This window comes from Magnolia sinica, chromosome 10 (genome assembly GCF_029962835.1).
Source record: "Magnolia sinica isolate HGM2019 chromosome 10, MsV1, whole genome shotgun sequence".
Classification (NCBI taxonomy): Eukaryota; Viridiplantae; Streptophyta; class Magnoliopsida; order Magnoliales; family Magnoliaceae; genus Magnolia; species Magnolia sinica.
This window is the reverse complement of record NC_080582.1, coordinates 35,314,928-35,329,685: the sequence shown is the minus strand read 5'-3', so window position 1 is coordinate 35,329,685 and position 14,758 is coordinate 35,314,928. Positions and strand designations below refer to the sequence as shown.

Sequence of the window (14,758 nt, the reverse complement as noted above, 5' to 3'; positions counted from 1 at the left end):
ATTTGCAACAAGTGCTCATCTGCTTATCATATTCTAGAAAGAATTTGATGAAGATAACAGAGTCAAAACAGTAAGGAAATGGAAGATTTAAATTTGCAGACCAGCACAACAACTAGAAAGTTGGCACAGCTCTAGGAAGAAAACCGGGAAAAAAGCAGCTGGGAAGCCAGATAAATCTAAGATCTACAATGTTAATTAAAAATAGACCACTCCTGTCATGCTACGGCTAGCTATCCACAACTGCTAATAAAAGTAAAATTCTCTAAATTGAATATGAATCACATCCATCTCCAATGAGGATCGATTTCTGCAAGTAGAGGGAGTGGGATGCAGGAAGTGCATGCTCCTAAAAAACAACACATAACAGATCTTTCTCTATTTTCCTAATCTGCACTCCAGATCAAAATTTAACATTACACAGTTCATGAACCAGGTATTTATCCTAACAAAAACAATAGCTTCCTATGAAGAAAATAAAAAACCACTGTAACAAGCAGAAAAAAAATAAAATAAACAAAGAAGTAGGATTGTCATAGAATTAGGAAGTTGGGTTTCTTGAGAGAGATGGAAACAAAAGAATGATGTATTGGATATTTGGATGGAGTGAAATACCTGGAGCTGCTGCCCTTCAACTGATGAACATGGGCATCAACCTTTTTGAAATCTACAGGCTGCTGATCTCTTCAAGAAAACAAAAACATAGAAAAAGTGAGCTTTTCAATATCCAACAAGAGAGAGAGAAGCAGATTCCTCAGAGCTCTGCTCAAATCATTAATCATTACGAAGCTTCTCAGAATCATCAAAGAAGAGAGACACCACTTCAAAAACAAAATCCGGGTTGCTCTCATCTTGCAACTGCTGCAGCTGTGTGTAATGTATTGATCATCCAAGAATCCCTTCCAAACAGGAGGAAAAAAAATCAGATGGTTACACCCATATGATAAGTTCACCAACACTTTGATAATGGTGGTGACTCATCCTCCTCAAATGTGGTGCCCATGTACTGCCCAGACCATCCAATCATCCAAATTGTGGGGCACATTATGGATGGAGCATATCTCAAATACCATACTGATCAAGCAATCCAAACCATCCAATTAATGGTACTTAAAAAATGTATGGTTACGAATAAAACAGTAAGTACTGATCGAGCAAACCAAACCATCCAATTAATGGTACTTATCAAATGTATGGTTAAGAATAAAACAGTGAGTGGCCCTAGTTTCAACTGAAAAAATCTGATGGTTGATGGTTCCAATATCTGCTTACTTTTACTTTTGTGTTGTGCTCCATCCATAATTCAGTCAAAGATTTGGGAGGCAATGAGGTTCCAAAGGTTTATGGTAAATGGAAGAGCCCTAATGGATTTAGTAATGTAAATCTAGGCAAAAGTAAGACTAAGGGAACCAGTCATTTAAAAAGAAAAAAAAAACAAATAAAGACACCATCACTTGTCAGTTTTCTTTACCAATTTCGTGCAATCGTGTGCTTCAGTAGATAAGCTAGGATCCAGCCCATGATCTTAAGGTTGAGACACGGTGATAATCCAATCAAGTTACAAGTGTTATCAGTCTTGGTAAGAAGTGTTTCAGAATACAAAGAAAGAAATATCTATTATAAGAGGCGTCACTATAAAAATTGAAACCTGCTCAATCTTGATAAACTTTTCTCCACGCCCACGATCAAGGATTTTACATACTTTATAAAACTTAGACAACCTTTCAGCCTGCAACAGGGAAGTAGCTTAAGGCATGGCGAATAGGCAAAAATTTTCAACTTAAATCAGCATGTAGTGAGTGATAAAGGGCATATGGACAAATTGGATGAGGAGAACAACTGCCTGCTGCCCTGATTTCCGGTATATCTCAAGGGCTTTGATAGCGTAATGCCGCTGCATCCCCAAGTATTTCCATAGAAAAAAAATAATAATAATAAAGAACCAACATCATCAATTGCCCACATCCCCGTTAAGCAAAAGTTTCCTGACAATTTATATCATGATCGCTTATTTTCGATGAAGGCTTACTCTTCTGAAAATAATCAACATATAAACAAGTTAGAAGAGTCATCCATGCAAAATACACTGCAAATGAAGGAGAGAAAAATAAAATCGCATACGTTATTTTAGAGTAGATCGTCCTTTGGTATTCTTCCTATCAATTTATTTCTTAATCGTTAAAATTTTCCTAGTTTTTTATTCTGGCGCGGAATCCTTTTGAATATGATGTATAAAATTTGTCTATTTTAAATGATGCCCAAGTATTTTCAACTAAAAAAAAAAACATTTTGTTATGAGTGACTTCCTAATCCAACTAGTGTCCTTATCCAAGCCTAACTTCATCTTCAAGTAAGAGTCTGATTGTTCTTATTTGTCTTGATCCTAATTAAAGATCGACGGTTATTAATTTGATTCCATGGTTAATCAACCCTTGTGTAAAGTGGTGTGTGATTTTGCCTATTAAAGATAGTCCAATAAAAAGTAAGTCGTGTGCACATTCATGGGACCTTACCCTATCTTCTAGGAGACAAGGAGTGAAATGATAGGAGGCAAGGCAGGATTTCTAATTCAAATAGGGGATGTAGGTGGACTTTTTGGTCTAGCGAACAACTTATAGGCAATCAGAGTCAGTCAACCAACACCAAATGATAAGCCCCTTCGGGGGGTCAAGCAGGTCTGGCCCCTAATAAATCCACTTTGAAGAAAAAAGATATCTATAAATTGAAGTTCGGGCCGAAGGCTTTGACTGGAAACGCCATGTCATTCATGTAATTCTGCTAGTCTAAGAGTAGCTCCCATGCTTCAGGAGTCGCCATAGGGGCCATATAATAATAATTAAATGGATCACTAAAAGATGGCTCAATCATATCAATGATATGGATCAACTTAGCATATTAATTGGGTTGGGTCACTAAAAATGGCATCATCATGTAAACTACTTCGGATCATTAAAAGCAACTCCAATCATATGAAACATTTCCAGCGTCAAATAAGCCTAATCATATGAACAGCCCAGATCCAATGAAATGGCCCAAGCATGTCAAAGGTTTGGATCTCCAAAACAGGCCAAATCATGTGAAAAGCTTGGATCACTATAAACAAACTCAACAATATTAGCGAAGCATTAGTATGAATGGTTTGGGTCCATGAAAACAGGCCCAATCCTTGAATGGTTTGTAAACTGAAGAGTCCTGTAAAATTAACAGTATGGATCATTGAGATACAACCTCAGTAATATAAATAAGATGGATCAACTTAGCATATCCAGTAACATGTGCCATGGAAAGCAGCTTCAATCATATGATGAGTTTAGATCACTAAAAGCAGCACGACTCATATGATGTATTTGGATCACCGAATGAGCTGAATCATATGAACAGTTCGGATCCGCTGAAATGACCCAAACACGTCAAAGGTTTTGATCCATTGAAATGGCGCAAGCATGTCAAAGGTTTGGAACACTAGAAATGGGCCAAACCATATGAACAGTTAGGATCATTGTAAAATAAAACCATATCATTTGAATCGTTTGTAAAATAGAAGAGGGTCCTAAAAAATTAATGGTTTGGATCAGTAAGAACCAACGTCAATAATATGAATAAGATGGATCAACTAGACATATTAGCATGTGTCATGGAAGGCAACTTCAATCATATAATGGGTTTGCATCACTAAAACTAGGACGAATCATATGATGTATTTGGATAATCGAATGAACCAAATCATATGAGCAGCTTGGATCCGTTAAAATGGCCAAAGCAAGTCAACGGTTTGGATCCATTGAAATGGCCCAAGTGAGTCAATGGTTTGGATCACTAGAAATGGGCCAAATCATATGAACAATTTGGATCATTTGTAAATCTGAAGAGGGTCCTATAAAATTTAGGGCATGGATCAACTCCGCATATCTATTGTCATGGATCATGAAAAGCAACTTTAATCATATGATAAGGGGACGCGGATTGCATCCTACCCAGGGCTCTGTGGGGCCCATCGTGATATAAGTATTTTATCCACATCGTTCATTGCTTTTCACAGATCATTTTAAGGTACTAATATAAAAATGAAGCAGGTCCACAACTCCAATGGACCACACCAAAGGAAGCTATAGTATTAATGACACCCACCATTGAAATATTTCTAAGGGCCAACGTGATGTTTTTTTACCATACAACCCATTCATAAGGTCATGTAGACAGGATGAAGTGAAAAAACAAACATCAGCTTTATCTGAAACTTTTCCAGCTCCCAAGTTCTTAATGGTGGACATTCAATCCACACTTTGTGGTCCACCTAACACCTTTACGTACCTCATTTTTTGGATCATGCATTAAAATGATCTTAGAAAAATGATGAACGGCGTGGATAAAACGCTTACATCACGGTGAGCCCCACAGAGCCCTGCCCGAACGGTAATGCGGGGGTAGGATGCAATCCGCATCCATGATAAGTTTGGATCATGAAAAGTAACTTTAAGTATATGATCAATTCAGATCACTGAATGATCTGAATAACGTGAACAATTTGGATCCACCGAATGGCCCAAGCATGTCAATATTTTTTATCCATCGAAATAGCCCATGTCAAAGGTTTGGATCACTATAAATGGAAAAATCATATAAATTTGGATCATTGTAAAAAGAAACCTGACTGTTTGAATTGTATATAGAATTGAACAGGGTCCTACAAAATTAACGATGTGGATCACTGAGAACCAACTTCAAATATTACGAATAGGTGGATCAACTTAACATATCCATTGGGATGGGTCATGGAAAGAGGTTTCAATCATATGATGAGTTTAGATCACTAAGAGCAGCAAAAATCATATGATGTATTTGGATCGCTGAATGGGCCAAATCATATAAGAAGTTCAAATCCGCTGGCACGTCAAAGGTTTTGATCCATTGAAATGGCCCAAGCATGTCAAAGGTTTGGATCACTAGAAATTGGCCAAATCATATGAACACTTTGGATCATTTGTAAAGATGAAGAGGGTCCTACAAAATTTAGGGCACGGATCAACTTAGCATATCGATTTCCATTGACCATGAAAAGCAGCTTCGAACATATGATGAGTTTGGATCATGAAAAGCAGCTTCAATCATATGATCAGTTTGGATCGTCGAATCAGCCAAATCATATGAACAATTTGGATCCACTGAATGGCCTACGCATGTCAATCTTCTTTTTTATCCATCGAAATGGCCCATGTCAAAGGTTTGGAACACTAGAAATGGGTCAAATCATATGAATATGAAACGTTGTAAAAAGAAACCTGACTGTTTGAATTGTGTATAGAACTAAAAAGGGTCCTACAAAATTAACTGTGGATCACTGAGAACTGACCTCAAAAATTATTAATAGATGGATCAACTTAACATATCCAATGGGATGGGTCATGGAAAGAGGCTTCAATCATATGATGAGTTTATATCACTAACAGCAGCACGAATCATATGATGCATTTGGATCGCTAAATGAGCCAGATCATATAAGAAGTTTGAATCCGTTGAAGTTGCCCAAACACGTCAAAGGTTTTGATCCATTGAAAAGGCCCAAGCATGTCGAAGGTTTGGATGACTAGAAATGGGCCAAATCATATAAAACAATTTGGATCATTTGTAAGTTTAAGAGGGTCGTACAAAATTTAGGGCATGGATCAACTTAACATATCCATTGCCACGGATCATGAAAAGTAGCTTCAATCGTATGATGAGTTTGGATCACCGAATAAGCCGAATCATATGAACGATTTGGATCCATTGAATGGCCCATGCATGTCATTGTTTTTTTATCCATCGAAATGGCCCATGTCAAAGGTTTGGATCACAAGAAATGGGCCAAATCATATGAATTTGGATCGTTGTAAAAAGAAACCCGATTGCTTGAATTGTGTATAGAACGAAAGAGGGTCCTACAAAATTAATGAGGTGAATCACTGAGAACCAACCTCAAATATTATGAACAGTTGGATCAACTTAACATATCCATTAGGATGGGTCATGGAAATAGGCTTCAATCATATGATGAGTTTTGATCATTAACAGCAGCACGAATCATATGATGCATTTGGAATGCTGAATGGGCTGAAATGGCCAAATCATATAAGAAGTTCAAATCCGTTGAAATGGCCCAAGCACGTCAAATGTTTTGATCCATTGAAATGGCCCAAGCATGTCAAAGGTTTGAATCCCTAAAAATGGACCAAATCATATTAACAGTTTGGGTAATTCGTAAAGCTGAAGAGGGTCCTATAAAATTTAGGGCATGGATCAACTTAACATATCCATTGCCATGGATCATGAAAAGCAGCTTCAATTTTATGATGAGTTTGGATCATGCAAAGCAGCTTCAATCATATGATGAGTTCATATCACCGAATGAGCCTAATCATATGAACAATTTGGATCTACTTAATGGCACAAGCATGACAATGTTTTTTATCCAAGGAAATGGCCCATGTCAAATATGTATCACTAGAAATGGGCCAAATCATATGAATTTGGATTGTTGTAAAAAGAACCCTAATTGTTTGAATTGAGTATCGAACTGAAGAGGGTCCTACAAAATTAACGAGGTGGATAACTGAGAACCAACCTTAAATATTATGAATAGATGGATATAACTTAACATATGCATTGGGATGGGTCATGGAAAGAGGCGTCAATCATATGATGAGTTTAGATCACTAACAGCAGCACAAATCATATGATGCATTTGGATCGCCGAATGGGCCAAATCATATAAGAAGTTCAAATCCTTTGAAATGGCCCAAGCACATCAAAGGTTTTGATCCATTAAATTGGCCCAAGCATGTCAAAGGTTTGGATCACTATAAATGTGCCAAATCATATGAACAGTTTGGATCATTTGTAAAGCTGAAGAGGGATCTACAAAATTTAGGGCATGGATCAACTTAGCATATCCATTGCCATGGATCATGAAAAACAGCTTCGATCATATGATGAGTTTGGATCATGAAAAGCAGCTTTAATCATATTATGAATTTGGATCATGAAAAGCAGCTTCAATCGTATGATTTGGATCGCCGAATGAGCTGAATCATATGAACGATTTGGATCCACAAAATGGCCCAAGCATGTCAATGTTTTTAATCCATCGAAATAGCCCATGTCAAAGATTTGGATCACTATAAATGGGTCAAATCATATGAATTTGGATCATTGTAAAAAGAAACTTGATTGTTTGAATTGTATATCAAACTGAAGAGGGTCCTACAAAATTAATGATGTGGATCACTCACTGAGAACCAACCTCAAATATTATGAACAGTTGGATCTAACTTAACATATCCATTGGGATGGGTCATGGAAAGAGGCTTCAATCATATGATGAGTTTAGATCACTAACAGCAGCACTAATCATATGATACACTTGGATCGCTGAATGGGTCGAATCATATAAGAAGTTCAAATCAGCTGAAATGGCCCAACCATGCCAAAGGTTTTGATCGATTGAAATGGGCCAAATCATATGAGTAGTTTAGATCATTTGTAAAGCTAAAGAGGGTCCTACAAAATATAGCACATGGATCAACATTACATATCCATTACCATGTATCATGAAAAGCAGCTTTAATCATATGATATGTTTGGATCATGAATAGGAGTTTTATCGTATGATGAATTTGGATCGCGAATGAGCCGAATCATATGAACAATTTATATCCACTGAATAGCCCAAGCATGTCAATGTTTTTTATTCATTGAAATGGCCCATGTAAAAGGTTTCGATCACTAGAAATGGGCCAAATCATATAAATTTGGATCGTTGTAAAAAGAAACATGATTGTTTGAATTGTGTGTAGAGCTAAAGAGGGTCCTACAAAATTAACAATATGGATCACTGAGAACCAACATCAAATATTACGAATAGATGCATCTAACTTAACATATCCATTGGAATGGGTATTGGAAAGAGGCTTCAATCATATGATCAGTTTAGATCACTAACAGCGGCACTAATCATATGATGCATTTGGATCGTTGAATGGGTCGAATCATATAAGAAGCTCAAATCCGTCGAAATGGCCCAAGCACGTCAAAGGTTTTGATCTATTGAAATGGCCCAAGCATATCAAAGGTTTTGATTGTTTGAATTGCGTATCGAACTCAAGAGGGTCCTACAAAATTAACAATGTGGATCACTGAGAACCAACCTCAAATATTATGACTAGATGGATCTAACTTAACATATCCATTGGGATAGGTCATGGAAAAAGGCTTCAATCATATAATGAGTTTAGATCACTAACTGCAGCACAAATCATATGATGCATTTAAATCACTGAATGGGCCATAAGAAGTTCAAATCCGTTGAAATGGCCCAAGCACGTCAAAGGTTTTGATCCATTGAAATGGCCGAAGCATGTCGAAGGTTTGGATCACTTGAAATGGGCCAAATCATATAAACAATTTGGATCATTTGTAAAGTTGAAGAGGGATCTACAAAATTTAGGGCATGGATCAACTTAGCATATCTATTGCCATGGATCATGAAAAGCAGCTTCAATCATATGGTGAGTTTGGAAAATGAAAAGCAGCTTTAATCATATGATGAGTTTGAATCATTAAAAGCAGCTTCAATCGTATGATGAGTGTCGATCGCCGAATAAGCCGAAACATATGAACGATTTGGATCCATTGAATAGCACAAGCATGTCAATGTTTTTAATCCATCGAAATGGCCCATGTAAAATATTTGGATCACTAGAAATGGGCCAAATCATATGAATTTGGATTGTTGCAAAAAGAACCCTGATTGTTTGAATTGCGTATCGAATTAAAGAGGGTCCTACAAAATTAACGAGGTGGATAACTAAGAACCAACCTTAAATATTATTAATAGATGGATCTAACTTAACATATGCATTGGGATGGGTCATGGAAAGAGGCGTCAATCATATGATGAGTTTAGATCACTAACAGTAGCATTAATCATATGATGCATTTGGATCGCTGAATGGGCCAAATCATATAAGAAGTTCAAATCCGTTGAAATGGCCCAAGCATGTCAAGGGTTTGGATCACTAGAAATGGGCCAAATCATATGAACAGTTTGGATCATTTGTAAAGCTGAAGAGGACCCTACAAAATTTAGTGCATGGATCAACGTAGCATATCCATTGCCATGCATCATTAAAAGCAGCTTTAATCATATGATAAGTTTAGATCATAAAAAGGAGCTTTAATCATATGATGAGTTTGGATCGCCGAATGAGCCGAATCATATGAACAATTTATATCCACTAAATGGCCCAAGCATGTCGATGTTTTTTATTCATCATAATGGCCCATGTCAAAGGTTTGGATCATTAGAAATGGGCAAAATCATATGAATTTGGATCGTTGTAAAAAGAAACATGATTGTTTGAATTGTGTGTAGAGCTGAAGAGGGTCCTACAAAATTAACAATGTGGATCACTGAGAACCAACATCAAATATTATGAATAGATGGATCTAACTTAATATATCCATTGGGATGGGTCATGGAAAGAGGCTTCAATCATATGATGAGTTTAGATCACTAATAGCAACACTAATCATACGATGCATTTGGATCGCTGAATGGGCCGAATGGACCAAATCATATAAGAAGTTCAAATCCATTGAAATGGCCCAAGCACGTCAAAGGTTTTGATCCATTGAAATGGCCCAAGCATGTCAAATGTTTGGATCACTTGAAATGGGCCAAATCATATGAATTTGGATCGTTGTATAAAGAAACATGATTGTTTGAATTGTGTGTAGAGCTGAAGATGGTCCTACAAAATTCACAATGTGGAATACTGAGAACCAACATAAAACATTACGAATAGATGGATCTAACTTAACATATCCATTGGGATGGGTCATGGAAAGAGGCTTCAATCATATGATTAGTTTAGATCACTAACAGCAGCACTAATCATATGATGCATTTGGACCGCTGAAAGGGACGAATCATATAAGAAGTTCAAATCCGTTGAAATAGCCCAAGCACGTCAAACATTTTGATCCATTGAAATGGCCCAAGCATGTCAAAGGTTTGGATCACTAGAAATGGGCCAAATCATATGAACAGTTTGGATCATTTGTAAACAGAAGAGGGCCCTACAAAATTTAGGGCATGCATCAACTTAACATATCCATTGCCATGTCAAAGGTTTGAATCATTTGTAAAGCTGAAGAGGGATCTACAAATTTAGCGCATGGATAAACTTTGCATATCCATTGCCATGGATCATGAAAAGCAGCTTCAATCATATGATGAGTTTGGATCGCCAAATGAGCTGAATCACATGAACAATTTGGATTCACTGAATGGCCCAAGCATGTCAATGTTTTTTATCCATCGAAATGGCTCATGTCAAAGGTTTGGATCACTAGAAATGGGCCAAATCATATGAATTTGGATCGTTGTAAAAAGAAACATGATTTTTTGAATTGTGTATAGAACTGAAGAGGGTCCTACAAAATTAACGATGTGAATCAACCTCAAATATTATAAATAAATGGATCAACTTAACATATCCATTGGGATGGGTCATGGAAAGAGGCTTCAATCATATGGTGGGTTTAGATCACTAACAACAACACTAATCATATGATGCATTTGGATAACTGAATGGGCCGAATCATATAAGAAGTACAAATCCACTGAAATGGCCCAAGAACAAAGGTTTTGATCCATTGAAATGGCCCAAGCATGTCAATGGTTTAGATCACAAGAAATGGGCCAAATAATATGAAAAGTTTAGATCATTGAAATAAGAAACCCAACCATATCAAGAATTTAGCCTACTAAATACAGTTCAAACATTTGAAACAGTTTGAATTTAATAAAATGAGCCCACACATTGACAATTTCAAATTAGACCAAATTATAAAAATAGATTGGATCACTAGAAATGGTCCTCCTATAGCCAACTCTTGTACCAAAGTCTCTAAAAAGAGTAAAGTCACCATTGTACCTCTCAAGGGCCAAATTAATTCAACTAACTAGATTAATGAATATGGGCCTGAACATATTGATGGTTTCGCATAAAAAATTGAAATGCTATATTCCTCCAACCCAAAGGGGTATGGTTCATTCAAAACAAGCTACATATATGAACGGCTAGGATCACTTAAAATGGCTCGGGCACATCAATGGCTTTTGTCACTAAAAGTGAAAATGAGCCCAACAATTTGTTGGGATAAGTATTAGATGATGATGGTGGTTCATATTATTGGAAACGCACCAAATCATATGAGTGGTTCATATTATTGGAAACAAACTCTACCTATTAATAATTTGAATCACTAAATACTGATCAATGTAACCAGCTTGGATTATTGAAAATGAGCATAATTCTGAGACGAGACACCTCCTCTCTTAACATTTTTCTACGCTCGTGCAATCCAACAAGGAGTATTTAGCATTAAGTGATAAGATAGGTAAACAAAGGTCTGATTATATCAAACCGATCTAGATCCAATCAAATGAAGGGTTTAGATCACTGAAAACAACCCCAAAATATTAAGTGTTGTACTGATGGATTGGTGAAAAGATGCATAAGTATACCTACTGGTTTGGATCACTAAAAAAGGCCTCAACTAATGAAGGGTTTACATCACCGAAACAACTCTAATCATATGATGGGTATGGATCACATAAAACAAGACTAAGCATATGAAAGGTTGACATCACTTGAAATGGTTCAAGCACATCAAAGGTTTGTGCCACTGAAAATGAGCCCAATCATTAACAAAATTTGAATCATTAATAACTTTTGGTTCATGCGACATTCACTGATTGATTCGTTAAGTGTATGCCTTAATACGAATGGTGTGGATCACTAAAATAGTTGAATTATAAAATGGGCCAACTATAGCCGACTCTTGAACCAAAGTCTCTGAAAATGGAAAATTCATCGGTGTACATCCCCCAAGAGTCGAATCACCTCAACCAACTAAATTGGCAATAAGATGAAGGATCGACGAAATCAGGCCCAATCATTTAAATTGTTTGTAAAGTTAAAGAGGGCTCTGCAACATTAACAATATGGATCACTGAGAACTGATCTCTATAATATGTATAATATATTAATATAGATCAACTTAACATATCTATGGGCATGGGTCATTGAAAATAACCTCAATCATATGATGAGTTTGGATCAATAAAGAAGCGAAAATAAGATAAAGGACCGAATCACCTCAATTAGCTAAACTAGAAGCAATAATGAAGGATCAGCAAAAATAGGCCCCATCATTAAAATTGTTTGTAAAGTTAAAGAGGGCTCTACAAAATTAGCAATGTCTATCACTGAGAATTGATCTCAATAATATGAATAATATAGATTAACTTAACATATCCATCGACATCGGTCATTGAAAGTAGCCTTAATCATATGATGAGTTTCGATCACTTAAAAAGCACAACTCGAGCATTTGGATCACCAAATGAGCCAAATCATATGAACGGTTCAGATCCACTGAAATGGCCCAATCATGTCAAAGGTTTCTATCCATTGAAATGATCCCAATCAATATGTAATTACTATAAAAATTTCAAATCCAAACAGCAACATCAGTGTATTTTGGTGGCGATTTGACATTCAGGCAATGTAAAAATGCCATCATTTCAATTTACCACAGCAATCAGTGGTCAAATGCATATGTTGTCAGGAGGCAGGTAGAGCAATTTGTAATTATTGCACATTTTCTTTACATTACCATGGTAATTGGTGGAAAAAAAAAAAGGCCCTTAAGTGTGCAAAAATCAGCACTCTTAGTTCTTAGTCTAAGTGTCTAACTATGCATGTCAAAGAATGCCAAAAGAACACCAATGCATAACTTCTATAGCAAAGTGAGTGAATCATATTGATGGAAGCAGCACCTGAAATTATGACAATCAAATAAACATACCTTGCTTGTAGAAATATCCCCCTTAGATACCAAGGAACCAACTATAAATTCTAGAGCTGCTAGATCGCCGATACTAGATTCTATAGCAATGCTCGATAGATTTGCAGCAGTTTCTGTAGGGTTTCTCGTCAAATAAATTGTGATGAATGCATCCTCAACAGCTGCATGGATAGACTTGTCCTGCGAAAATACCTACAGAAATCCAATGCAAACACACCCTTAAATGCTTGCCAAGATTGCTTTGGAAGTCTAGAAGAATTGTAACAGAAATAAAAGAGGATGCTTACAAGTGGCAACATTTTCCGGAGAGAGGCCTCAGAGTTATCAATTTGGAACTGTCTGCACCTCATCAGCAAAAGAATCGTGTTCTCAACATCAGTGGCAGAAGATGAAGACTAGAGTCGGCATTGTGGAGGATATGCACTTTGAGAACCTCAAACATGTCTCAAGTGATGCAACCAAGGCCCTGGTCTGCTCCAGGTTCCCAAATCCACCGTGGAAGAATCCTTGTTGACCCCATCTTCCACACCAGGCAAACGACTGTCAGTAACACTGTCTTGCTGCTCTGACTTCAGCCTGATAAACCTTTCCATCTGCTTCACACGTCTCATTGTCTAAAGGTATCCTGTCCAAAAACACTCTCAGAAGGTGCATTGGGTTCCGTCTCTTCCAGTTTCTCCTTGTATTTCTCCAAGGGCACTTCAAATGATGCAATGCAAAGTTGTGGACCAAACGGGTTATGCTGCAACATCATGACGAGTAGATTCAATGCTGCTTTCCTCACGAATGCACTCTTATCCTCCAATCTCCCAGAAGCAACTGAAGCAACATCATTCCACAGACCAATTGAAATAGCATGTTCTTTGCATAGTTCTGCCCACACCTGAAGAACATTACTCCTTGAATAGGCTGAAACATCCCAACACCGCTTGAGCAAGATGTCCAGCATAGCTTGATTGCTGCGCAATCGGATGGACCTGGTACTCGAATCACCATCTACATCCTTAAATGCCTTTGAAACCAACTTCCCCAAAACCCCAAGAATAGATGGAGAATACAGATGGAGAGATGACCTGGTGGAGAATACAGATGGAGAATCGATTTCCCAGAGGCCAATCAATAGATCAAATCAAAAGAATAGAGACAAAATACATCTATCTGCCCTAGAAATCCCTGAATCGCACATCAAAGAACAAGAAATTAAAGGACATTCAACCAGAGAGAGAGAGATGACCTGGTCGTTGTTGTCGGGGTTTGGCTGCCATGAAAATGCAGACTAACGGACCAGATCATATCATCATCTTCTCACCAACATCGCCATTATAGATAGGAGATAGATCGAGGGTTTCATGGGGCGAGAAGAGACCAGTGAGAGAGGGAGGTGGGGGGTTGGGTCAGCAACATGAGTTGAAACAAAATCGAATTTGTGGATTAGTTGCATTGCATCATTTGGGGAGAAGGAGGAGATGGAAATTGGGGATTCGACAGAGAGGCGGATGATGTCGTCACATCCGTCGAATTCGAGGTCGTGGAGGTTAGATGGGAAGGTGGGAGGTGGCCATCGACCGATATCGATCGAGAGAGAGCTCTGAAACCCTAGAAAAAGCGGAGAGAGAGAGAGAGAGAGAGAGAGAGACGCTTCTTGGGACCGAGTCGAGAGAACGAAAGAAGGTGGAGGAATGTCATCGGTGGAGAGACGACCGTTCAAGACCTATTTCTTGCGTATTAAGCAAGATTAGTTAATAACCAAGATTGGGTGGCCAACCGTGGTTTTTGAAGTCGGATTGCGTGCTGAGTTTCTCAGTACGCTCTTATCGTATTAAGTAAACTCGGTTGGGCCCACCTG

General features: G+C 37.6%; 1 protein-coding gene across 4 annotated transcripts; it reads right to left on the bottom strand.

The window, feature by feature from the left end:
- Nucleotides 1-339: 339 nt before the first annotated feature.
- On the bottom strand, nt 340-14,585 carry LOC131258292 (condensin-1 complex subunit CAP-D2-like). 4 transcript variants are annotated; one of them, XR_009178048.1, is made up of 5 exons: nt 14,147-14,585; nt 13,200-13,985; nt 12,913-13,104; nt 1,646-2,030; nt 340-681 (listed from the first exon to the last, which is right to left on the bottom strand). XR_009178048.1 is itself a non-coding variant. In XM_058259519.1 (3 exons), exons 1-3 carry the CDS (start codon nt 13,260-13,262, stop codon nt 649-651), a joined length of 288 nt encoding a protein of 95 aa, XP_058115502.1. In that variant the 5' UTR covers nt 13,263-13,576; the 3' UTR covers nt 350-648. The 4 variants fall into 4 exon arrangements, 1 of the variants encoding a protein (XP_058115502.1); XM_058259519.1 differs by lacking the exons at nt 1,646-2,030; nt 14,147-14,585 and having other exon boundaries at nt 350-681; nt 13,200-13,576; XR_009178047.1 differs by lacking the exons at nt 340-681; nt 1,646-2,030 and having other exon boundaries at nt 12,826-13,104.
- Nucleotides 14,586-14,758: the final 173 nt, after the last annotated feature.